At 46.0% G+C, this 27,708-nt stretch overlaps 1 protein-coding gene and 1 long non-coding RNA gene across 13 annotated transcripts in view; both read right to left on the bottom strand.

Annotated features, from left to right (window-relative positions):
• The window catches only part of LOC125707122 (neurexin-3a), a 146,796-nt gene extending 125,556 nt beyond the window's left edge, over positions 1-21,240 (bottom strand). For 3 of the 12 annotated variants that reach the window (XM_048974048.1, XM_048974051.1, XM_048974054.1), the window contains exons 1-5: positions 20,778-21,237; positions 14,473-15,570; positions 8,643-8,765; positions 8,521-8,538; positions 7,954-7,983 (exon numbers count right to left, since the gene is read on the bottom strand). In XM_048974048.1, the coding sequence (XP_048830005.1) occupies positions 7,954-7,983; positions 8,521-8,538; positions 8,643-8,765; positions 14,473-15,169 (868 nt within the window). In that variant the 5' untranslated portion in view covers positions 15,170-15,570; positions 20,778-21,237. Of the gene's footprint in view, positions 1-7,953; positions 7,984-8,520; positions 8,539-8,642; positions 8,766-14,472; positions 15,571-20,777 lie in introns of all 12 variants that reach the window. The other 9 variants (XM_048974061.1, XM_048974056.1, XM_048974049.1 and 6 more) reach the window with 6 other exon arrangements.
• On the bottom strand, positions 8,803-13,239 carry LOC125707129 (uncharacterized). The gene is made up of 3 exons (XR_007382191.1): positions 11,340-13,239; positions 11,222-11,280; positions 8,803-11,044 (listed from the first exon to the last, which is right to left on the bottom strand). It is a non-coding gene; the product is annotated as an uncharacterized LOC125707129 (long non-coding RNA).
• Positions 21,241-27,708: the final 6,468 nt, after the last annotated feature.

Genomic DNA, 27,708 nt, shown 5'->3' with positions numbered 1-27,708 from the left:
CCTGCGTTTGCAGTAGGCTTCACGCTACAGGACATGATGCGGAGCCATAGCGACTCCAGTCACATGACCACACGAGTCTCGCTCAGAACCACGGGGTACGTTACACAGGGCAGCCGCATCCTGTCCCGATTAGGACTCATGGACCTGAGCGGCATGTGGATGCGACAGTCAGAGGCCAGTGCAGAGCACCACGGCGCCTTCTCGCTAACATGGGCGCCTCTTACAAGACATTGAAACAATTGGGAATAAAATGCATTTAGTGTCCAAATGATCTGGTTAGGTCTGAGGATACACTACACGATTCCTAATTTTGAAATTACCATCCACTAATTATAGTAATCAAGCTTGTCCTGCTCCAGTGGGTTTGTGATTTAGGGTGATTTAGTTAATATTCAGCGATAATGTAAATGCTCTCCTGCCAGTCTGTGAAGTTCTGCTGAAAACATGAGCTCAGATAGAAACTTCTATTGCACACAGAAGACATTCATTACACTGAGTGTGGGTAACCGTGGTCTGAGCTCTGAAACAAGTGGAAACATTTTCATACAGCAGTAATAGAGTATTTTCCACAACAGAGAAAGGTTAAATGTGACCAGCATGAGACAAGCTCCAGGTCTGCTGATATGCAAGGTGGACGCCATTGTAGAGGAACAAAGAGTGTTTGTGCCAATACAATATGAGCTCCAGCATGGCTGAAGGTCATGAAGGTCACCGAACTCCCTCCTCTCCTCTCCTCTCCTCTCCTCTCCTCTCCACCTCAATCTGCTCAGCAGCCCACATGCCGATGGGTGGGGTGGGGGGGATGCGTGGGGGCGTCGTCATGGCAGCAGCGTTCTGCTCCACAGGGGTATCGATTACCCACAGGAATGGGTCGCCTCTGTCACACACCTTCAGAAATCCTGAACGTTACGGAGAAATGAACACCACAGGGAAAGGCAACATGGAGTCAGCCGGGGGGGTGGGGTGCAACCTAAGGCTTCTGTCACCCAGGGTCTAAGAGCTGGGCACGTCAAGTGACCACATCTGTGTGTATTTACGCAAGAAGCTGCTTCAGAAGTGAATCATCAGCTTTGGAGGTTCACGCAGCTTACCGAAAAGGGGCAGACTCTGCTGTCAATGAGCTTACTATCCTGTCTACAAGACGGACGTGACAGGTTCATATATGCAAACTAAGGAGAGACGCCATAGCCCTAGGACTCCTATCAAGCCTTTACTCAACTGTGAAGCAGAGTTCAGCTGAACTCATCAAGCTCATCAGTCAGTTTCCCATTCGAACAAAACAATTGCTACCTGGATACATTTATCTTCAAGTGCTACACATATTTCCGCTCTGAATCTTGATTAAAAAAAAAGCCAACTGAGATGGGTATATGTTACACACATTCAGATAAACACAACCCCAGCCCAGGGCTCTGGGAAGAAGAACTCCTCAGCTCTCAGCAAATGGGCGGTTCACTCACATTGGTCAGTGACAGGGATAAATTATTCAAAATATGATTTGAAAACACCAAGGGCAGGTGCATATTTACCGATGACCCCTGTCATTTTGTAAAAGTTTTAAACATACTGGTCTTAGTCAATGAGGACTTAACATCCAAAACTGCTGCTTATCAAAGGCACAGTAGAGATGTACGTATCCTCATGTGGGGCTTGTCCTGAGAGTTCATTCCCAGCCAGCCACCAACACATAACAATGGGACAATACATTTTCGTTCTGCCCTCAGAACATTTTTGTGTAAGTAAAACTCCAATGAGCAAACAATGACTTTATATAATGTTATTTATCCATCCATCCATCCATCCATCCATCCATCCATTCATTTTCCAAACCGCTTATCCTACTGGGTCGCGGGGGGTCCGGAGCCTATCCCAGAAGCAATGGGCACGAGGCAGGGAACAACCCAGGATGGGGGGGGCCAGCCCATCGCAGGGCACACTCACACACCAGTCACACACACATGCACACCTACGGGCAATTTAGCAACTCCAATTAGTCTCAGCATGTTTTTTGGACTGTGGGGGGAAACCAGAGTACCTGGAGGAAACCCCACGATGACATTGGGAGAACATGCAAACTCCACACACATGTGACTCAGGCGGAGACTCGAACCCGGGTCCCAGAGGTGTAAGGCAACAGTGCTAACCACTGCACCACCATACCGCCCCCCACAGGCCCTAATCAAACCAAATTAGAGTCATCATCCCATATGACACTTACACAGCCGACCGGAATGAAACATGGCAGTACTGAGTGTCCATTAGTACTGCTGTGTGGGTATTCAAAGAGGAAGGAACTGCAATGATGACGTTATCTAGGCATGTTACGCCACTGCGACATCACTGAGCAAGGCCCCTATCTGACTGGAGCAGATTTATCTTTTCATAGCTCACCGTGACATATCACCTCTGAATCTTTCCTCTGTTGTCAAACAATTGCCCACACCGAATAACTCTTTAGTGAGTGATTTAGTAAAACGAAAAATGGCAAGAGAATATTATAAATGGAATCATTTATTGTAATGCTATAAAGGTCTTCATGGAATAAAAACATTTTGCTTTTGGGGGGGGCGGGGGGGCAAAATTCATCTAGCCATTTATGAATAAGGATTCACATGTTTGATTATTGGACAAATTAAGAAATAATATTAAAATTCTAGTAGAAATAGAAAATAACCCAGTAATTTAGGCATGCTAATAAATGTTAATTGAACATATGTCACTGAGCCAGATGAGTCTGACTACAAAGCAGCCTGTTTTATTGCAGCTTTTCACATAAAATAGACCAACGTAGTCAGAAAACAAACATTCCAAGACCGAAGAACATTCTTCCAGACAGAACCACATCTCATAAATAGAACCATCCCACCCAGACAGAACCACCCCTTCTTAACAGAACCACCCTCCCACTCAAACCTTGCCTATTATCAAGTCAAACAAGTGCAAATAATACATTTTTTACCCCTAACTTAGGTGTTTGGATGAGCCAAAAGATTAAACTAAATAGCCTGAATTGCCAGGATGTGGCAAGATTCGGTTTAAAGCATGGATTTAGAAACAGTGACTGTAAAAACCTTGAAGGAACCATTTATGAGGCTGCATGTCAGAGGCAGGCACTGCAGGAATGGATCTACAGTTCCTCGCATACAACTGCACTGCAGCTGACCTCAGTGACAGACCAGCTCAATGCAGTTTATGCAGAGCTGCAGGGCACGGCTCACGGAGCCCAGCAGACGGCCTCCAAGCCACTGCGACGAGACTCCTGCTGAATAAACATCAGCCCGGGGCCCTGCAGACCCCATCTTCGTTCTGAGAACATCAAAATGACTCTTTCAATTCTGCTCTCCCTCGGGAGAATGAGACACTTAATATAGAGGGGAATTCATAAGCTGGGGGACAAACGAACAGGCATTTTAAATGCGAAGACCCCGGGGAAAGCCAGGGCTGAGTCTGCGTCTATCACGTTGGCTTAATGACCTCAGCTGTTACAATGCAAACTCTAACACTGCCCATTTCAGCTGATCTAAACCTCTGCATCCCTTATCTAGGAGTCATGGTACATTTCTGTGTGATGCAGTTCTGTGAATGAGCTTAGTCTTAACTCGCCCGGTTGAACAGCTCTTCTTAAATAACTCGATTTAGACATCCGCTTAATTATTATTATCTGCCAAACTCATACAGGCTTAAGTTTTGGTGTTTCTGGAGCCAATAGACCAAAAATGAAAGCTTCCGTAATGGATCAGCCCTTATTTCCCTCAGTTTGGACACCGTCAAAAACAAAATTGTACCTTTGGGGGAACAATTACTTGTCATTGGGGCTGTACCTTCAAGGGTCAGCCAATTGTGCGCTAGCTGTAGGTAAATGTACCTTTTAAGGTACAAAAATGGAGGAAAATTTTTTAACTACTGGTGGTACATTCGTGTTGTTTGTACCTTGGGAAACAATACTGTACCAGGGCTGTACCCTTTTTTCTGACTGTGGAAGCAGCCAGCAGAGGTCCAGCAAAAATCAAGGCGGTCACTGCGATACAGCTTCAGCAAAGGCCAAGTGCAGTAAGGAGGGTTATCTTTCCAGTGCTGGAGAAGCAGCCTGTATCATTTCATTTACAACTGGAGGAACATTGGAGGAAGCAGCAGGAGGTTGGTGGTACGGCCCGCTCTGACATCCCGGGAGGAGGCCCATGCTCCCTGCACCACAAGCTCACAGGCGACTAGTAGCTGCTCTCGACTGCCAGATCACTGGTCACTTTGGCCATTATAACAGTACTGTTTGACTACTGGCATTAAATACAAATGTACCTTTATCAGAAAAACTACAGCAAGTATTTGCAAGGTTTGTTTAGACAAGAGTAAAAAAAAGCCCAAGGCCTTAACACTCGATATTCCAGGACTTAAAGACAGCCCCGGCCTCTGGGTTCACTACAGGTGACATAGGGATTACACAGCACATTAAAAGCCTCCAACGCTGGGCGACATCCTTCTGATCTGATCCTGGGTGACACACGCAGCTCGCGGGTCACCATACCTGCCGAGGGTCCTCCGTTAATCAGCACTACGGCCCAGCTGGGCATGGCCAAGAACACGAGGATCAGAGAGAGGGTGATAAAGCTCGAGGCAGACATCAAAGGGATTTCAAAACTGTACCGAGAAGCACGGAAACTCACAGGAGGAGGTGGCTTCCGCAAAGAGCCAGCCAGGTGTGTATTTAACAAATGTTTAGAATCCGATCAAGAGGTTCACTAAAAACCCCCCATGTCCAGCTCCTTTTAGGATAATCTGTGTGTGTTAAGTACATTCTGAACAGCAGCTGAACATTAACTTAGTTCTAAATCCCAAAGCATCTCCTCTACACCTTAACAGATGAGGGTCTCTCTCACATGACCCGCTCGACAGCGACAAAACTTAAATTCACGGACTGAAAAAAAACTGTCATAAAATACCTCCACTGGGATGGAAGTTGTCTGGGAAAAAGAACAGCTTTGACCTTTTCCACTGCGCTGTTATTAAACTTTTTACAGCACAGTTTATGTACCTCAAGCAAGGTTGCCAACAAATAAGGTGAATTTTATTTTGAAAAGTGACATTAAAGGTGAAAAAACGTGCTACCGAGAAGGATGCACGAAGCTAAATGCTGGCTGGCCATATCCGGGTCACAGTTGATCGGGGTTTGATTATCAATGTCTTCTCAAGGTGAGCAGCAGAGCACATCCTTAATAGAACTGAGGCTGATTAGCTTATTAGCATTTAATTTGCATAATAGCTGCACAATTCATTAGCGCTCGTGTGAGCTCATCTGCATGCCACATGCCTCGACCCCTTTCTCCTTCCTGGAGGTCTGCACTCTACACTCTGATTTCCCTGTATGATTCCGATGCCTTTCAGACTGCTGTAGGTATGATACTGACTCAGGAAGAAGTAAGAATAGGCTCTAGAAAATGCGGCTTTAGCAATCAGTGAAAAGGCCGGTAACAGGAAAGCCGCTGTTCTTTCCTGCGTCTTTCTTATAACCTGCTCGCATCTCAGAATCCAGCTCACTTGAACGACAATGAGAGGCTCCTGTGAAAACAGCGGCGGTTTGGCTCGGACACGGCCGATCCTGCACGTCGGGGTGTGAAAGACGCACAAACGAAGGGAAAGACTCAAGCGGGGCCGCTGGCCGCTTCGTGTTAAAGGGGTAAACAGCGGTGAGTCAGCACGCCAACGGCAGGAATGAACTCAACCACGTGGCATCCTGTGGCCCTCCCGCGCTGCCTGTTTCACTCCAAGGCAGACACAGGAATGAAGATCCACCACCAGAAGCCTGCATGATGTCCAGGGATTCGCAGCACTGCCACTGATGGGCCTTAAAGGGGCGGCAAACCCAGAGGGGGCCGCATGGGGCCTGTGATGTCAGCCTGCACCCAGGGCTCCTGGGCATGCGAGCATATGCAGCCAGTCCAGGATTTATACAACTGGGCAGCTCATTCAATCCATTCGACTGTGTAGCAACAGTCATGTGCTGAACATTTACAATCCTTGTGCAGGAAAACACATGCTCTTCATTGCAGGAGAGCCCAGGGCATACCTGCGGGACACACCATGCATTGCAGGTATACAGTGACAGGGTGCAGACCTTCCCCCCCCCCCCCCCCCAAGCAGACAGAGGTCTGTGCATTCTCTAGGGAGCCTGACTACCTCCAGGCCATAGCTAAATCTAGGGTTTACTCCACAGGGGAAGCCAAGAAATTACTACCAGGGTGGCACTTAATGGCACTAAAATAGGGGCTTCCCCCCCATGGGGCTCATCATGATGATTATTTCTCCCGCTCCCTCAGCAAGATGCCTGCTGACCTTCCAGAGGGGGCACCCTGGGTGGACACGGACGTGCTCTCAAGCAATCAGGGCCGTGCAGGTAAGACCGGGTCAAGCACTGGCGTGAACGAGCTCGGAGCTGAGTCACCGGCACGCAACAGAAATCAATCTGAATGTAGAAACGTATGCAAAAAAGCAAAAAAACAAACAAAAAAAAACACAGCCGGAAAGTGAGCTGCAGACTCTTGTGGCGAGGAGAAGACAAACAGCACAAAGAAAGCGGACCCCCCAGCACCATTAACGCCAACGCAACAGGAAACGGGGGCTGCGGAGTCAAAGTCCCAGCATCAGGGAAGCAGCTGTTAGCCGGGCTGTAGGTGCGCAGAAAGGGGAGTTCGGCGCAGCCATTTAACATGGCAGCACTCAGCGTGCACTTTGTCTGTGCCGTTCAATTATGCCTCATTTAATTAGCACTTAATCACCGCGCCCTCGGTGCACCACCCCCAGAAAGAGTGCTAAATACAGAGAGACAAGCATTACAAACACTATAAAAGCATTAACTAGCAGCCTGTGTTTGGGCTATGTGGGCAAAGCGTTTTGAGGAATAGTAAGAAAAAGAGCTGTACCTTTTTTAGCTATAGAAATGGAGAAATCCCAGCAGAAAGAGGAATGCATGACATCCGTATATGAGAAGTGACAGAGAAGAGAGGAAAACACAGATAATCGTGAGTTCTGAGAAGGAACAGAAGCACGAAAATCACTGACAGCAAAGTGCAGGTGTTTGTGAACACGTCCTTAAAAGGCGTTCCTCGTCTGAAGCGCAAACCCACACTCACTTAATCCATTAACACGGAACCATTTCTGGTCCCGGTCAATCCCAGCCCGCAGCCTGCGTATTTAAATCAATATGAAGATCCAAATATTTTATTTATTTATCGCTAAAGAGGGCAAACTAAACGATCATAACACAAGCATTATCAAGCCAAGCTGTTGCCTTATGCAGCTGGTGAGTGAAGCAGCGTAAAAGAAGTGATGCGCGGCCGTAATCCTGACTGTGCAATGCAAGGCTAGCAAGCCTGACAGCGCTATGCGCAGCAAATAAGACTGACTCTGCATGGTCACAAGCCTGACTGTGTGATGTGCAGGCAGCAAGCCTGACTGTGTGATGTGCAGGCAGCAAGCCTGACTGTGTGATGTGCAGGCAGCAAGCCTGACTGTGATAAGCACAGCCATAAGCCTGACTGTACAATGTGCAGTTAGAAAGCCTAAATGCGCGATGCGTGGGCACCAAGCCTAATTGTGCGATGTGCAGGCAGCAAGCCTGACTGCGCTATTCACACCCATAAGCCTGACTGTACGATGCGCAGTTAGAAAGCCTAAATGCGCAATGTGTGGGCACCAAGCCTAATTGTGTGATGTGCAGGCAGTAGGCCTGACTGTGTGATGCGTGGGCAGCAAGTTTGAATGCGCAATGGACAGCCGCAAGCCTGACTGCGTGATGCGCGGCCCGCAAGCCATTTCAGCATCACTGTTTGGGGGATGACGGTTAGCCAAGCTTCCCAGTCTGAGAAAGCTCATGCAGCATTTGGAGAGAGGAAGCAGCCAGCAAGACTCACAGCACAGGCAGCACAAGCGACAGCACAAGGAGCCAAAAGGATAGCATACCTTGCTCGGCCATCATCATGTGTGAGAAACCTTGGAGGAAGGAGAGAGAGACAGAGGGATTCAGGACACACCGCACAATACTCTGTGGTACTGTGACATCACATGTTTTACTGAGAGGCAAAGCATGGCACCCGACATACGTGGGGGGGGGTAAGGGTTAGTCACGTAATCCAGCAGGTCCATCCTGCTCGCTGACTAGAGGTTTATCACCTAGCCTCCCAGAATGTATTTAGAGTTTACAGTTAATCTTCAAATTTATTTTAAATTTAATTTGTGACATAGTGCTGGTTCGTGATCCAAAAAATAGAAGAGAAATCATGCAGCATCCATCTTTTGCTAGGTTTCTGGTCAGGTGACCCATGTCAATGTAAAATGCTACTGCTCTGTAACAGAAAAAGAACAAACCAAAACTGCTGCCATTTCATGTGGCATTTAAGCTCCGCAGCGTTATTCTGAAGACATTTAAGCTCTATTATTACTGGATAAAGCAAAGTTTCCATTCTGAATGCTAGATTTCATTTTCCAGTGAATAAAAAAAAGAGTAGAAATACTGACTGTCACACTCACCTGGAAAACTGTTGACGTCTGTTGTCATGATAGCAGAGAGAGAAATAGAAGGAAAGATTTCCAACGTTAGAAACACCCAGCTCTGTTTTGCATGGATCTCATCATGCAAAGACTTAACACACCTGTCATCATGCATGCTGAGGCTCCAGCCCTGTGCATGCCCGCAGGCAACCTGCAGGGAACTTTCTGCATGTCATCTGTCCCACTCTCCACTGTCAGGGAACCAGACGGGAACTCTCCCAACACTGACGACACAGAACAGTACAGGGAAAGAGTAGTGGGAAGAGTCGACGTGGGCAGACACACGCCGTGCTTGAGCATCGATGCAGATAGCCGGCCGTACCAGGGCAAAGGGATTGTATAGGAGGGTAACACCAGACCACATCACATCAGTCATCTTCACTGCAGACTGGCCTCAGTATTTCGGCACACTGCTTATCTGCACTGCCAGTTCACTGGCAGCTAGGAAGCCCAGACCCCAAAGGGCAGCTGTTCACATTGCCTCGCAGAACCCAAATACTCTGAACTCCAGAGTTAAAAAGCAGCTTAACTGCACTGCAGTTGCAAGCTAGGCTCCTTAATCAGTCTTGGCACAAACAGCTATTAACAGAGGAAATTAACAAGAACCCAATTAAGTCGAACTCCATTAAATGCTTTTAGTACTCCATAATTGGAGATATATTAGATATTAATTTAGTCTTGAAGCTTTCAGGCTGAGGCATTCGATGGGCGAACATGATGTTCTCACGGTTGTTCATTCTCATTACATGTCATGGAGTATGTTTAATCTGTTTCTCTGGAGAGCTCTTTGGTGGTTCATGGTATTTTAAGAATACACAACAAAATCCGGTAACGCCCATACACCTATCACCCAAACCAGTGTCAACCACGTTTCCGAACATGGGGAACACGCAGTACCTACAAAGCCCCAGTTGGGGCACTGAGCTTCTCCGTTCGTATCTTCAGCACAGGCTACAATGCACGCTTTCCTTAATCTGCACAGAAGTATTTTTTCTCCTATTCCTCTGACCCAGTTTTACGGGAAGATTATTTCACTATATACGACATCTTCTCCTGTGTTTCCCTAATTCTGCCGGCCAGGCTCTCAGGCACCATTTCATGAAACACTTCTATATCCTTTCCACCTATTAATTGCCTTTTTCATCTGCCTTTATGCATTTATGTAACGGCTTCCACAGAGAAATAAAAAGGCATCGGTAGGCAGATTCCCAGATGAGCAAACAGATCAATAAAGCAAAGTAATTTAGTCTTCCAGGAAATTTCACTTACTCTCAGTTACTCTCAGTTACTTCCCAAGTGGAACAACAGCAATACTGCATACTTACTCTGAATTTGGCACTAATTCATCTGTGACCATATGAATTGTGCACAGATCTATGCACATTTATCATCCAAATGACTGTACAGTCTGTATGTGACATGCCCATAACGTAACTTTATTTCAATGTCATTTGTTTCAATTTATTCATTTACTTCCACTGACTCTTATATTGGGATTTATCTTTGTAATGCATCTGGACAACAAAAATCCCCTGCTGGAAATCCGTAAAGTTCTATTTTAGCTTAAAAGTACACAGCAAACAATTCCTAGCCAAAAAAAAAGTCCACGCATCTTTCATCACAAATCTGACAAAATCCAAAAGGGCTGACAAAATATACAGCGCTTGGGCGCCAAATATTTGCTATTCTAATCTGCGCTGGTCAGATGTAGTTTTGTAGCCAATGGGAATGGGGCTGCTGCAGCTTCTACAGTGTGTTCTCAGTACAGTTAGAACCGAGCTCGTTCATTGATCTACACTGGTTATTATCAACTGCAAAACTGAAACAGCAAAATCTGGAGCCACAATACATTTTTCTCCCTAGAGAATGAGATACGCAGGATGCCAGGCAGCGTAATCAAAACCCTACAGATATAGATACACATTCTGCAGGGATGCATTTAGTCTGAAGGAGGCACTGCAGTGCCTCGACTTGGCAGCTTTTCAGCTCTCATAATTGTATTCATTATCATCATTCTTTTCAGTGGCATTATCAACAATTAACATCATTAATCAATGTGGAGACTGGAGGAGCACCGAGAAGCCTACTGCGCATTCTCAGTCACTGAGCCTATATTCCCAGCTGCAGGTATCCAAGGAAAGGTCTCTGCATGCTGCAGGGCAGGTTTCTCAGTCACCCACACAGCCTGCCCAGAGCCCTGTAAACAAGGTTATTTTCCTGGATTGTCAGAACCCATGTTCAGAGGCCAAGCCCATCAATGATGCTTTTACACTTTGTTTAAGTCCCCTATCAGAAAACTGCAGCATTGAGTCAAGCAAACTAGACAAAAAGCAGAACCGCAATAAATCAGGTGGGAATGACTGTCCACCCAAATGTGTGCTCATGTCCAGTCACAAAGATGGACAGCATAAGCAATACATGCAGCTTCTTACTGATACAACCACCTGAATGAACCACCAACGGAAGAGCCTGACAGCTCAGTACATCCCACAGATACAACCACCTCAATGAGCCACCAACGGAAGAGCCTAACAGCTCAGTACATCCCACAGATGCAACCACCTCAATGAGCCACCAACGGAAGAGCCTAATAGCTCAGTACATCCCACAGATGCAACCACCTCAATGAGCCACCAACGGAAGAGCCTAATAGCTCAGTACATCCCACAGATGCAACCACCTCAATGAGCCACCAACGGAAGAGCCTAACAGCTCAGTACATCCCACAGATACAACCACCTCAATGAGCCACCAACGGAAGAGCCTGACAGCTCAGTACATCCCACAGATGCAACCACCTCAATGAGCCACCAATGGAAGAGCCTAACAGCTCAGTACATCCCACAGATACAACCACCTCAATGAGCCACCAATAATACAGTCTAATTGCTCGATTATTCTCAGAAATAACAAACTCTCTCCTTCTCCTTGTCCATTTATAGCCCATTCACCCATTTTTATTTTCTCTATCCGGCCAGATAACCCCAGGAAAACTCCAGTCTGCAGTGAAGATGATTAGATGTGGGTCTCAAATTTCTGTACTGTAGAAATAAAAAAATATATGAAGAGAATATGAATGCCAGTGGATTTGTAAAAAAGCTTCAGAACCCCATTTATGTCCCTCTGTAAACATAGTGAAAAAACTGGGATAGCCTGCACTAGTATTCTTGCACGCTGCACAATTTTAGAAAATAGTTGTGGGCTACTGATGAACAGGACAGTCAATTAGGAGAAGAAAATATGCAATATTTCCTTTAATTCTTCTAATTAAATGATGAAAGATACTGTTATTCAGGTAAAAACGGTAAAAGCAGAACCAACAGCAGCAAGAGCAATAAGCAAAACGATGGTTTAAAGCAGAACTTAATACTGCGAAACTCTCTGAATGTAAAAACAGCGATGAAAGCTGTGATTTCACCTCTTCGACCAAAATATCTGTTAAATATCATTGAAATAGCTTAATAAAAGTAGCGATCCTGTGCTTCTAATGAATCGTCCTGAATAAGAATGGGAAGTCGCAGCTTTAACTCGCATGCTATGTTTTAGTGAGCCAGAAAGGGGTTTCTTAAAGAGACAGAGCAGCAAACTCCAGAGGGACTGGGGGCCAGCAGCAGCCTCCTACGGCTGACAGTCGCTGTATCTCTACTGCAGCCCTGCAGGTTATTACAGCGACACGCATGCAGGAATGATGAGGGGTTATTCAGCACTCATCACGACGCCGCATTCCTATGGACAGCAGTTTACTGTGGATGCAATATTGTTAAGAGGGGCACTAAAAGGACTATATTTCCACAACACGCCATTTTGTGTCAGCGCAAACCCAATAGGCAATGAACACGCAACAAGTCATCGCCAGATAACCATAGCAGAACTTCAGGCATGAAATGCAGGTGCTGGAAATGCAACATTTAATGCAATGAAAAGTAAATGTACCAAGTTATCACATCAACGTCAAAGACTGTTGATCTTTGATAAAAATGAGGAACTTTACTGCAAGCAATAGTGCCTGGTCCACACACAGGAACGAGGTGTAGCCAGTGAGGCTCCAGAAGGAGGACAAAGAGAACTTGAGGGAAAAGAGGCAAAGACTGATGAGTAATGGTGAGGAAGCGAGGCAGCTAGAAATGGAAAAATGGGGAGAGTAAAGAGAAAAGGGAGGCTAACTAGAGGACGAGGACGAGAAGAGAGAGAGGGTGGGGGAGATGGAAATGAGGAAAGACAGTAATGGTGGAGAAAAAGACAGGGAACAGTGAAGAAAGAAGAGGAACGAGATAGAGAGATAGGGTGGGGAGAGAGAGGGAGAGAAGGGGATGGGGACAGCGAAGAGAGAGAGGTGGGTGGTTGGCAGAGAGAGTCAACGATAGGAGACAGAGAGAGACAGGGATAGAGGAGAAAGAGAGAGACAGGGATGGGAGACAGAGAGAGACAGGTATGGGAGACAGAGAGAGACAGGGATGGGAGACAGAGAGAGACAGGTATGGGAGACAGAGAGAGACAGGGATGGAGGAGAAAGAGAGAGACAGGGATGGGAGACAGAGAGAGACAGGCATGGGAGACAGAGAGAGACAGGGATGGAGGAGAAAGAGAGAGACAGGGATGGGAGACAGAGAGAGACAGGGATGGGAGACAGAGAGAGACAGGGATGGAGGAGAAAGAGAGAGACAGGTATGGGAGACAGAGAGAGACAGGTATGGGAGACAGAGAGAGACAGGGATGGAGGAGAAAGAGAGAGACAGGGATGGGAGACAGAGAGAGACAGGGATGGGAGACAGAGAGAGACAGGGATGGAGGAGAAAGAGAGAGACAGGTATGGGAGACAGAGAGAGACAGGGATGGAGGAGAAAGAGAGAGACAGGGATGGGAGACAGAGAGAGACAGGCATGGGAGACAGAGAGAGACAGGGATGGGAGACAGAGAGAGACAGGGATGGAGGAGAAAGAGAGAGACAGGTATGGGAGACAGAGAGAGACAGGGATGGGAGACAGAGAGAGACAGGCATGGGAGACAGAGAGAGACAGGGATGGGAGACAGAGAGAGACAGGGATGGAGGAGAAAGAGAGAGACAGGGATGGGAGACAGAGAGAGACAGGTATGGGAGACAGAGAGAGACAGGGATGGAGGAGAAAGAGAGAGACAGGGATGGGAGACAGAGAGAGACAGGGATGGGAGACAGAGAGAGACAGGGATGGAGGAGAAAGAGAGAGACAGGTATGGGAGACAGAGAGAGACAGGGATGGAGGAGAAAGAGAGAGACAGGTATGGGAGACAGAGAGACAGGGATGGAGGAGAAAGAGAGAGACAGGTATGGGAGACAGAGAGAGACAGGGATGGAGGAGACAGAGAGAGACAGGGATGGAGGAGAAAGAGAGAGACAGGTATGGGAGACAGAGAGAGACAGGGATGGAGGAGAAAGAGAGAGACAGAGAGAGACAGAGAGAGACAGGGATGGAGGAGAAAGAGAGAGACAGGTATGGGAGACAGAGAGAGACAGGTATGGGAGACAGAGAGAGACAGGGATGGAGGAGAAAGAGAGAGACAGAGAGAGACAGAGAGAGACAGGGATGGAGGAGAAAGAGAGAGACAGAGAGAGGGAAAACAGAATGATACGGAAAGAGACCAATACAGAGGAGAATGACAGGAAAAGCAGAGAAATTGAGACAGGAGAGACAAGGGCTGCAGAGAAATGGGGGCAAGAAAGACATGGAATGCAGAGATCGAGTCAGGAAAAGGGGACGATAAGGAGATGGAAACAGTGACAAAAAAATAGAAAGCAGAGAGAGAGAGAGAGAGAGGGAGAGAGAGATGGGGACAGGGGCGACAGAAGGATAGACAGGACATGGGGACCACAGAGCACATGGGCATCACACTCATGAGAAGCCTCCAGGCCGGGCTGGCACACGGCTACATACACTTGTGGGTTCAACACTTCACCTTGGTCGCAGAAGCGCCCAATATACTCGGTTTTTGAGCAATCGCACAGCGGCTCCCCATCTACCAACGAGCAGCTGCCTCCGTTCTCACAGGGGTTCACCGAGCAGAGGCCTTCCATGTCCAGGCCTACTTTCTGACTACTGAGGAGTCTCGGGCCCTGGGTGCCATACTTCAGGTCTGTGATAAGTCCCCTGAATGGTGGCTGGTCCTTCACGAGGGGCAACGTCAGGGCGGAGGGGCGGATGTCCTGCGGGACACCCCCCAGGAAGAGGTCGCTGACGATTTTCATGTACTGCCTCTGCGGCCGCACCTCAGCCACTTTGGTCTCGCTGTCCAGCCCCAGGACGGTCCGCAGATTGTACCTGCTGAGTGTGGCAAAGTGCCAGTTGCTGTCGTTGACGCGTTTGCTGGAGACTATGGTTGCCTCAGCGCAGTCGATGCTAAAGCGCAACTGCAGCTTGCCGTCGACCACCATAAGCTGCAGGAAGTCACAGTAGCCACCGTCGTCAAAGTACAGCAGCAGGGCAGTGGACAGGTCCGTCTTGAACTGAAAGCTCAGGTCACTTCTGGTGCTGGCGTCCCAGCGCAAGTAGCGGGCCCACTGGTCCGGGACCCCTGTAAACTCCAGGCTGGAACACAGGCCTAGCAAAGTACTGAGCAGCAGCTGCACTGTGACCCAACAGCAGAGGGAACTCATTGTAGGTTGCACCGGTGGGTGTGGGGAGCTATGATCCTTAACAGTAAGATACCATTGAATTTGCTTTGGCTCACAGAGTGATAGATCCCATGTACATCCCACGGCACGCACACAGAAATATGTCACTAATACGATCTGATGAGAGAAGTCTTCAGCTGGAGCAGAATGGTGGAAGGGAGACACGTGGCAGAGCTAAGGCCATGGAGAGGACGCAACGCTCCAGCCCGCCCGCCCTGGGCTCCCCTGCTCTTCAGGCTGCACGGCCAAGGCTACACAAATGTGCCAGGCCACATCCCGTAGAGGCGGGTCTTCGGGCTGTCGTCGGCATCACGACGTTCCTCATATTGACCTCAGGGTGCCTCAGTCCAACGGACTGACACGATGTCCTTTAAATCCCGTTACTATGGGAAACAGAGGAGAAAACAGTTACAGACCCAACATTACTACTTCTGATTGGTCAAGTTCTGAAACTGCTGCAGGCTAATGTCAAGCCAAGCCACTCTCCTTACACCAGGAGAGCGATCGTCCAGCTGTGGTGGATATTTTTTTCGTAGATGAGAGTTCACGAAATCTCCAGGCACAATGAAGTGGAAGATCAGGCAGACAACAAAATGCACATCCAAATTTTTTCCTGTAATAAACGGTTAAAGCTGTTGGTATCAAAATCTAATTAAAAGTTTCCAGATATTTTCTCAGAAGGTTCTTGTGTGTTATCGGTCATCTCCTGTGTGAATAACCCACACTATTCTCATGGCTGTCCCAGCTATCAATCAATAGTGCTGTGCCTGTCTTTATCTGATGATGGGGAAATTAAAGCTTTTCTGCTGGATATGCACTGCAAAATAAAACACAGTGACCAGATGCATGGCCGCCTGTCCAGGGGAAAGTCTCCCCCATTAAGCGTTTGCAGCATGACTGCCCCAGTCCCACTGTACAGACAGTGACGTCCTCAAGGGAGAACATTCCAGCAAAAGCAACAGCTTAAACATGACAGCAACAATAAAATCATTATCACACCCCCACCTGCAGCCAGCTTTCTCTAACCTTATGCACATTTATAAACAATAGAAAAATGCTGATATTAACATCATATTTTTCCATAGTACTGAGTATTTGTTCGTTTAAAATGGTAATGAAACTCCACAGTACCTAATTTGCCGACTGCTATTGACTTTATTTCCGTTATATGGATGGACCATACACATTGACAAAAAGTCATTATTATCAAAAGTGTGGTATTAGCACTGGCACAATATTGGCACAGCTGTTATTAAAATATTTATCTGGTGATTCCTCAGACATTCAGTTACAATGTGTAACAGCGAACAAAATCCTTCATCTGATCTATTTGCCCATCAATACGGCACAGAGTTTGCCATGTTGCGGACTGACAGTCCAATTTATAACATGACCTTAACCATATTAAACTGACTTGTGACAAATGTGATCCATTCCACCTCTGCGAACCACAAGGCGCAATGCAAATATTTAAGGACGGGAACACAGGAAATCAGCACCATTTACATATCTGCCTTCAGAAAGGTTTCCAAATCAACACGGCCCTAAATGAGCAGATTATATTCATGAATTCATGTTTGCGCTGGGACCTAAAACCACTGTTGACACTTCAAATTGAATATTGGCTTTTGGGGAGGAGGCCGGTCGGCCGGCCTCCCGCCACTCGCTTTCCCTCTGGAAGAAGCCCCACAATGGAGGGTCTCCTATTTCATAGCCCAACAGTAATATGATACAGAGAAACCTAACAGGCAGGTCCAGAGACAATGGGCCCATGGATACACCTGAGCATCCGCAGTCAGGAGGGCCTGCAGAGCTGCAGAGCTCACTGAGCATGAGCGGAGGCCTGCTGAGTTTCGGTAACAGGCACCCGGCACCTCACCTCCATCTAATGTTTTAACCAGAGTTACAGGCAGGGCTGGATCTGAACTTATCAGGGGCTCCAGGCAAAGCTTTACTTGCAAAGCCCCCCTAACAACAAAACTGATCATCTCAATTCCTCCGCAACGCAGATAATTTGAGGACCCTAGGCCGATTCTGCGTACAGCTAGAGCGAGCCATATGTATATATATTTTTTCCAAGGTTTTTTTCTGGGTCCCCTATTCTGATTGGGCCCTAAGCAGCTGCCTACTTTGCCTATGCCTGGAATCGGCCCTGGCGAAAGAGGAAACCGACAGAAAGGTGAAGAGGCTAAGCTGGACCAGGGCCCGTGCCCAGCGCCACACTGCGCAGCAGAGGAAACCGCAAATCTGGATCCCGACCGTAACAAAAGCGGGAAGAGCCCGCTGTGAAATGTGACACACATATTAAGGAGGAGAGTCTGCAGCTGGCCCGACGAATTACCGGGCGTACAGAGCTGCGGGTTCGCTGAGGTGCCTAAATTACATGCCGTCTGGACTGCAAAGGAAGTCACGCCACAAAATGTCCCCAAGAGCGGCTCGCACTCCAGCCGCAAACCGCAGGAGAAGTACGCCGCTAAAATGTCCCCAAAACATAGGCGTCCAGCGGCCTCAACGCGTGACGTCATTACTTTGCGGTGTCGGCCCAACCTGCAGAGGCGAGCCGTGCTCAGAAGAACAGCGAAAAAAATCCAGCCTTGCCTGCCCCACCCCCTAGAAGAGCGACGGATTCCAGTGGGCACTGCAGGGGAGACCAGCCGAGCAGACAGCACCCACCTCAAAACACGCATTTTTAACGCTAAACCTCTTACACCACATACACCATCATAGCAATAAAAACATTATTACAAACACACTAAAAATGCACACGACCGGAGTCCGCAGTCAACAGCTGCAAAATAAAGCGGATGGAAAAAACACAATTTGCCAAAATATTCAAATAACTGCGCTTGGAACTGAGCTCTGATAAGGAAATGTATTATTCTACACATGAAAATCTGTTGGGAGACCAGATAATTAAATATTTTAAATTCCTAAGAGTACGGGTTTTTTCGTCTGCTTTCCATGCACCATGGCAGTTAATTTAAATTTAAATGATCATATTTATGTATACTTATATGTGTTCGTAGCGAAGATTTCGTTTTGCCTTTTTATCAACATCTCTACTAAAACGCACCATGCAATATATACCATTAATATATATATATATATATATATATATATATATATATATATATATATATATATATATATATATATATATATATATATATATATATGTTTTTCGTTTGACCCCTAAACGGTGTACATTATTTGTTCTTGCTTGATGCTATACTTACAGTATACTAGCCAAAATATATTACGAAGAATTACAAAAATACATTTTTTTGTACGAACGAAAACGAAATGCATTTCACTAATAGGCGTGCCTGTTTTTTGGAAGGATATAACGCGTTCGTTTTCGAATTTAAATAAGGAGTCAATTATTTTTTGGTTATTTGTGCTGCATCACAACAAAAATATTTAATCACTGTAGGTATGCAAGAAAAAAAAATAAGACCTCTGAGCTGTTAGCTACATGTATTATAAACCTGACTGTAAGTATAGCTAATAAACCTAAGATTTAAACATTTTAAACCACAGTATTCGTCTGCTTTCATTCGTAAAATACAGCCTTTATACTAATACATTTCGTAATTTATTCTCTCTTATTTTAAACGCACATTTTGAGAGCATTTAGTGCAACGTTAATTCTGTAAACTGATATTTAGTTTTACCTATGTAAGGAAGATTTACCACATTCAAAAGCTTAGGCCTAACACAGTTTAAATTAATTCTAAGGTAATACATATTTCACAACATTTAAAATTTCGATTATACGGCCATAAATGTTTGTAGACTGTTTATTTGTAGAGTACAGAATTACACAACAGCAGTCAGCGAGGTGGAAAGGCGATGGCTCTGAAAAGCAGTAAAACCTTCAGCGCGTTAAATTACAATTAAATCCAAACGAACCTTGTATTTTTGCCGTAATTTTAGAGCTAAGAGCATAGATGAAAATGGACAGGAACAAACCTTTTATTTAATAGAGACTAAATTGTCTGATTCAAACCTATATGAGACTGCGGGGAAAAAAATGTATTGTTAATTTGGAGAAGGACATATTCCCATTAATAAAATTATATTTTAGAAAATCATTCGTATAGGTTATAACAGTAAGTATTAATTCAGCTTCTAGAAAATACAATAAATGAACAGCATTGGAATTACAATTTCTATGAAAAATTTCTGAAAAACGTGAATTGTGTGAAGTAGCATATTACTGACAACATTGAATGCGTGTTTGTGTATGTGTGTTATTCGGATGATGCATTTTAAAAGCACGCATCATATTCCATTTCATAATCCAGAAAATGTGCATCTGTCACCTCGCTCGGTCACTCCTGCGATCGTCACGTCCCACTGGGACATTCTGTCTCGTAAAAACGTCGTTTAATTTTCTATTACGTGAAATCAGGTGTAATCCATCCAGGCCACATTTTCTTATAAATCTATGTTACATTTTCATCTCGACTAAAAAATTTGCGCATTCGAAGTAATGCATGTAAACACTTTGGATATCCACCCAGCGTTCTAAATACGCTGGTAACGAAATATTTAAAACGGCTTGTCATTTCACTTTCGCAACCATATTATTAATAACGACTAAATGGTTTTACAATTCGGGCCAAGTGTTTTAAAACATTGTTTTTAAGCTTGAGACGGCAAATTAAACCAGCCTTTAAAATAAAAGGAAACCTAAATAAGTGTTGAGGACGAGCTCCTCAAATCTACGCTGCCTTAACACTGGGCTTCACGCGCCGTATTCAGTTTGTAACATTAGGGTCAAGCTCTTGATTAAAATTCACTGGGATCTTATCAGTAGAAAGCAGACAGTGGTGATGGAAAAATATATACGGCAAATTTAAATGTCTTTTAAAATGTAGATCGTGTTTCTCCTGAAAAGAGGTAAGATAAGCGGGAGCGACACGCGAAAGCTGGTTCCTCTCCCCTGTTACTGTGTTCTGCGTTTCGGCGTCTCCTGCGCGGCGGCGGGCTGGGAGCACCGACCAGCTCACATGTATTATTTATCGGGCTCCGTTTTGGACGTTAGACGATTCCTACGGACCAGCAATGGTCTGTTATCAAGACCCTCGTTTAGAGAGATAATTCCGTAATACATCCCATTTTGGATTTACTAAAATGGAAGTCTCTGAATTATTACAGCGCACACCAAACGGTTACGGTTTTATATGTATATTTAAGCACACGAAAGTTATCCAGTTTGGCTCAGGAATTGTATCCATTTAAACTACCAAAATACTACAGGGAAAAAAATCTCAAAAGAGAATTGTCGAGTACAGGAAAAAAATCTACCAATTCGTCGAGACAATACATTTCTTAATTTCTAATATTTAAAACTGTAATATTAGGTTAATGAAATCCGTCTGTAATTGCAACGACATTTTTCCCTTGAACTTTGCGAAAATGCTTTAAATTTTTCGGTTGTACAAAAATACTCAAGAACCAAAATCAAAAAGAGCTCCTCAAAACTCCAATCTCTCGGCGTTTGTGTTATATTTCAACTTTTATTTAAGTTGGAATAATAGCGGAATACTCGCTGCTAGACGGTGCGGCTTAAAACGAGACTGACCTCAGTTACAGCAAAGGTATCCAAAAGCACGATAATCCACATTCACTTTCCTATGGCATGTTTTGTCGCTTTGGGTCCGCGTTTAAAACCAGCGATGAGTGCGAAGGTCCGGAGCAGCGCTGCGGGTCTCGGAGCGGAGCGCCGTCCCTCTCCGCGTACAGCCGCACATCACAGAGAGCGCTGGGCTGGGCTCGGCTGGGCTCGGCTTGGCTCGGCGCGCCTGACGGGCAATCACGGGATTTTCACACACGGCCAGCGCGGTCCGCCCTCCCTTTAGTACCATGCACGCCATTTAAAGGCGTATCCTGTGAAAGCCGCGCAGGCCTGGAGATCCAGCGTTAACCCGGACTGACATACTTTCATGTCAAACACAAGGACGCACCTCAACAGCATTTATACGTACGGCGGAGCTGGGCAGAGGCAGGGAAACGGTGTCCTTTGCATCACTGCACCAATAACTGCATCAAACATGCCAAGGGTCGATCTAACGCCACCAATTACGAGATGGCCGTCTGCTTCGGTGTGCGGTAATTAATTAGGACCAATGGCAGGGAAAAAGTCTTTCTCAGTTTGTATATGAAGCTTCTTTTGATCTCGTGAATCTGCAACAACGATGGAGAAAAAAATTCGCTCATCCGAATAAGTAAAGGCAATTATCTTTAACATTTAACACATTAACCGCCTGCTAAAAATGCATTAAAAAGCAGGAATGCATGTGAAATTGCGAGGCTGTGTGACAGACGCTGTCCGTGGTGCTGAGGCCTGCTAAAGCCATAGGGCTGGGAAAAAACAGACCGTTTTTTAAACGGTGAAAATAGGATTTCAGCCTAGTTACCTAGACAGACGTAACTGCTGGTCCGGAATCCATCTGTAAACGGCTTTTCAACAGAAATCCACACATGAAACGTCTAGATATTGTAGAAATTCGTGCGATTATAATATTAAGGTTAGTCATAAAGTTCTCGACTGAAGTAATACGTTCAACAAACGTTTACCTAAGTCAAGCTTTACGTAAATCGGACATACCTTCCTATGCCATTCAAAACACATAAATCAAAATATACCAGTAATACATGCCAAACACATATATTAAATACATGGCAAGAGATTAATTTTAAATGTATTTTCATTGTATTATCGCCCTTTTTTGTTAGCGCTTCCGTAAACCATGGAACTCTGTATTTTTGCGTAACTTCGCATTTACGCAAGTGTGATTTACGGGTGCATGTACATTAACAGGTCCGTGCAATAGAGAAGGACATGGTGAGCTACACCCAAAGAATGACAACGGGGGGAAGTCTTGCCAAATGTATACAATGCAATGAAGGCGCTATAATCGATATTACCTAACAGCGGTTTCCACATCTTCCAGACACCGAGCCTATATTCTCACCATGTAAAAAAGAAATAATTTTACAAGTTATATGCAATTTATGAAAATAAAATGGGCAAACAAATCTTTTTACAGAACAACAGAAATATCTAAACTATGAAATTACAGTAAAAATGTCAAATTTATGTTTCAGCGCAATCATCTCTGCTGGATGATAAACATTTATGGTCGCTCAGTGGTGTAAGCCTAGATCCCCGCAGACGGTTTGCAAACAGCCACTAAACGCTGCCTTGTCTGACATATGGGCTTTGGTAGTATAAGGATCAGAGCAGATTATAAAGATGACATGCGAGTCGGGTTAAAGGACTAATTAAACTGGGGAGCTAATAAAAAGATCAGCAGCTCCGCTAATGAGAGTACAGAGTGCTCTCTGGGGAGAAGAGTGATATAACGGGCTCTGCGATGTGCTCACACACTGCCTGGCCAGACCTGTCGGCGTGCGGCATTCACTCGTCACTGGGGGAGTCCTCCCCACCCCCCCACGCTTACTCAGTTTGGAGTCAGTGCAGCCTCAGCCTGGTCTATCTCTCATGGACAAGTGAGATTCGACGGTCCCCTCTCCTGCCAGAAAAGGCTTCTTATTCCGTTGACTTTAGTCAACTTACTAAATCATCGCTAACTCCATATTGAAGCCAGAGTAACCAATCAGCAAGCCAGCCACTCAAAGGGCCACCAACCAGCTTCACTCTCCCTGCATATTAACTACCCAACTAATGTTGTGAAAATCTCTGGGAATTCAGCTGAAGCGTCAGAGCATCCACTGAGGAGACCACAGCGTCGCCGCCAAGCACAGTAGGAGACGCCACCTTCAGGCCCCCCTGAACATGACGCCTGCACCCAATGTCCATTCCACCGTGTGTGGCCTGTTTCCTGTCATGACAGACTGTCCTCACCAGTCTTCCCGGGGCCCCTGAGTCATTGCGTAGGCTGGGTCTGTGCCACTCATCCCACACGCCAGAGTTCCTGGCAACACACACATATATACACAGACTTAGACGTACACAGACACACAAACGCTCAGGCTTATCCCACAGATTTTCACATACAGTTATACACAAAGACACACCCAGGTAGGCAGCAGACAATAACGCACTTCCCTGCCCAACACAGCAAACTCAGCTGCAAGACACAGGCGGTTTTCCTGGAAGCCATAATGAAAGAAATGGCAGCATGCTTGCCTTATAGGGAACCTTTTAACCAACTTAGACACAAAGCTCTGGTTGATATGGTCCCACAGGGTGTGCAGTCACTTAGGCATTTAGTAACAGAGCTGGTGCCACATTGCATCACACACACAGTAATCTCAGATGCATACTGTACTTTCGCTGATATAGTTTGGGGGGGGGGGGGGGGGGGAGTTCAGGCCACTCCCAGCACTGAGATGACTGGCTTGTTACATGGCTCCTTCATATCCTTCTTTATGACTACAGCATGTAGTTTATGCACCTTGATAATTAAACTGCACAGAAAAAAAACACTAATAACATTTTGGCAGGAACGGCACTAGCTACAGCTTCTAATTTGTATTCGAACAACGACCAGATCCTGAACACCTCATATGATCACCGGTGATTCAGTTCCTTTACAAGAAGACAATATGTGTTAACCTGTTTTTCTATTCCCTGTGCTCAGGCGCTGCCTAATTAACAGTGGGATGAGAGAGTGCGTGCTAAGAGTGTACATCTCACACACGCACAGTTCTACCTGTAGCTCTCGTCGACAGACACATAGAGACTGAGAAGCATCCACAATCGCTGCCGGGTGCGACGGCCACTATTAACCTGCTGCTTGGCAACAAGATCATTTTCCAGGCTTGTCTGCACAAGTACATCGGAGACCTGGTGGAAGCTGCAGTGGACCCGGTGTCCTCGACGAGCCCCAAAAGACCCTCCTCTTCTGCCCTCCTCGTCCATTTGCGCTCCTACAGGGAGGGCCGAGTTTACAAGGGGATGGGAACTGTCAGGGGCTTAAAGAAGGTAAAAGAAAAGTCTTCTGCGTGCAGCAGGCGTCCAGAAAGATGACATACAACGTACTGACAGGTGATCAAAACAGTACCAACTGTACAAATTTCAATATTATTCCAGTATTTGGGAATTTACAAATGATACATGGATAGGAATCAGTCTACAAGAAATTAATTTAATAGCTCTTCCGACAACATCGATGTAACAACTGGATTATGTTAAGCCTGTTTGCTGCTGTTTCAATAACAGTTAAAAAAAAATATATATATACTATTGTAGGGAAAGTAAAAGACGACCAGAATCAGGCTTTCTGTGCCATCTAGGAGGGGCTCCTCACACCTCGTCACCTTGTAGGGAAACGTCACACCGAAACCCCAAGGAACAACAGAAACTGCCCTTATCCTCCTCATATTCATTCAGGGAATGTGATTAATACGTCACCTTTCTTGGCTGTCATCTTCACCGAAGGATAACTTTTTACGGTATGGTAGGAAAACCATTGGGACATTCACAGATGTATGCAAATGGGATTAACAGACTAGCTGATCGCTATCAATTCTCATTCTCTTAAAACTGGCATTGTGGTACTCCCCGGGGCTCCTGTCCATTCAGGTACAGCCAGACCCACGCGCCCTCTGAGAATCCCCCCGGGAACCCACTCAGATGTGCTCCCAGATCTCCAAGCACAGCAAAGCTGGAGATGAAACTGAATTCTTACTGGTTGATCCAGGTCTGATGTCATCCTGCAAACCGTTGCAATGCTCTAGCTGTCAGTCCTCATTTAACACAAAATACAATCTGCTGCCTGTTTGTTCTGAGATGTTGAGCACTTGCAGTTTCACCCACGCTTCATTTTCTTATTATGGCTGAGTTTGAATCTGTTTTGCAGGGCTGGGGCCAGCTGACTCAGGGGTATTATGGTGGCTTTGCGGACAAGGTGTTGACCGCAATTTTATGATGAACTTAAGGACACCACATTATTTGAGGAGATGTTCTGGGGCTGCGTCTTTCATAAGTGGAGGATTAGCTGGAACTATACTCACCAAGACCTGGGGATAGGATGGGGCTGTACTCACCAAGATCTGGGGTTAGGATGGGGCTGTACTCACCAAGACCTGGGGATAGGATGGGGCTGTACTCACCATGACCTGGGGATAGGATGGGGCTGTACTCATCAAGAGTGTGGGATTGGCTGGGACTATACTCACCAAGATCTGGGATTGGGATGAGGCTGTACTCATCAAGAGTGTGGGATTGGCTGGGGCTGTACTCATCAAGAGTGTGGGATTGGCTGGGACTATACTCACCAAGATCTGGGGTTAGGATGGGGCTGTACTCATCAAGAGTGTGGGATTGGCTGGGGCTATACTCACCAAGATCTGGGGATAGGATGGGGCTGTACTAACCAAGATCTGCGGATAGGATGGGGCTGTACTCACCAAGATCTGCGGATAGGATGGGGCTGTATTCACCAAGATCTGCGGATAGGATGGGGCTGTACTCATCAAGAGTGTGGGATTGGCTGGGACTATAGTCACCAAGATCTGGGGATAGGATGGGGCTGTACTCACCAAGATCTGCGGATAGGATGGGGCTGTATTCACCAAGACCTGGTCATCAAAACCTGGGGATAGGATGGGGCTGTACTCACTAAGATCTGGGTATTGGCTGGGACTATACTCACCAAGATCTTGGGTTAGGATGGGGCTGTACTCATCAAGTGTGTGGGATTGGCAGGGACTATACTCACCAAGACTGTACTCATTAAGAGCCTGAAATTGGCTGGGAATGTACTCATTAAGAGCGTGGGATTGGCTGGAACTGTATTCACCAAGAGCCTGAGATTGGCTGAGACTGTACTCATTAAGAGTTTGGGATTGGCTGGGACTGTACTCATCAAGAGCTTGGGATTGGCTGGGACTGTTTTCATCAAGAGCTTGGGATTGGTTGGGACTGTTCTCATCAAGAGCTTGGGATTGGCTGGGACTATATTCACCAAGGACAGCTTTACTAGAGAACAACTTAAATATTCAGTCTAAAGCTGATTCAAAAGTTTGTTACAATGCAAAGTGGTAAAACAAACAAACAAACAAATAAAAACTAAAATAATGCTGTGAACTGCCATGGGGTTGCGCTTTCACTTCTGCCACCTTACACACAGTGACAGTGTCACACGTCACCTGGAGGACAGCACTACGCAAGACTGCTCTCATGGCACAACGTGGGCGTTCTGCCAGCAACCCCCCCCCCCCCCAAAAAATGAATATGTTTGATGACAGTTTTAGTGTAATTCACTGGAGGCAGACTGTGTGATCACACCTCATTTTCGTGCTCCTTTACATCCCACCAATGAATGGGGCTCCCAGGGAAGGACAGGGCCACAATGGGGGGGCAAAATGAATTAGCGCTTTCAACAATACGAGAGTGCAGACGCTGGAACCAGAGAAACCGACAGACGGCGACTCCCACGTGACCCATAATCCAAGATCTACGTTTAGAGAAAGAAGAGGGAAAGGACACAGGAGATTTCATTCAGAAATATACGAGAAGCCAGGACGCAGTCATCAGATACCGGTATACATGCCGAGCGCATGCCGGCGATGCCAGTGAGGTCAAACACACAGACATCACACCATTAATAAATCCTGTTAATTAGTTAATTTATTTGAAATATATGAATAATCGTTTTTTTGCTAGTTAACTGAGAGCGGCATCACACTCTGCTCCTCAAATGACCTCGACCGTGTAAAACCCACCAGGTTACACAGTCCCTGCCCATAACTAATGTACACCAACGTAGACATTTTAACCAGGCAAATATTAACTACACTGAACTTATTCACCACCTACTTAAACAGCAGTGCATGTGAAATTATCTTTATTATTATTATTATTATTATTATTATTTGCGTTTTCAGGATTTCTCACCAAAGTCCGACACCAGGTCAATCTCCACTTAGTTAATATGCTTTATTCCCAAGGACAGTGTGACCTTGAAGGTGTCGATTCTCCACCGTTTGTATTTTTCTCTCTAAAGCTTACGGCAAGCTCATCCCACCTTTTTTTCTGACACAAGAAGCTGGATCAACGTCGTTGTTCAGTCTCCTGAGCAGAACTGTGACACGTTACAAATATGGAGGGAAGCCTCATAACTGATGTGGTCATTACTGGCGCGGCTGGATGCAACCGCCGGCAGACCACAGCCAAGGCTGTCGTGCTGTGACTCTCTGGTGTGTGCATGAAGACGCTCGCATGCTGCATGGCGGCACACAGCGGGAGCTCGCATGCACTGCGGCACATCTCCCAGGCGCTGGTACACATCCTCAGCCCCCGTGCCTTGCTATCCTCCCACCTCCATGCTAATTATAACAATTAAGCTGCCATCTTTTGGAAGTGTCCATTGACATCGATGCGCTTATTCATTTTCGATAACGCCAAGCGGAGCTGGCAGATAGAAATGACACCAGAGGCTGGTCCTGTCGTGCATCTGGACCTCGGATCTGACACCGGGGTGCTGAGGTGCACGTCACAAACTAGTGAACTTCCAAACTTTCTGTTGGGTTTCAATGACAGA

The sequence above is a fragment of the Brienomyrus brachyistius genome, chromosome 14 (assembly GCF_023856365.1).
Source record: "Brienomyrus brachyistius isolate T26 chromosome 14, BBRACH_0.4, whole genome shotgun sequence".
Classification (NCBI taxonomy): Eukaryota; Metazoa; Chordata; class Actinopteri; order Osteoglossiformes; family Mormyridae; genus Brienomyrus; species Brienomyrus brachyistius.
The sequence above is the reverse complement of the archived record's forward strand: the minus strand, read 5'-3'. Positions and strand labels throughout refer to the sequence as shown.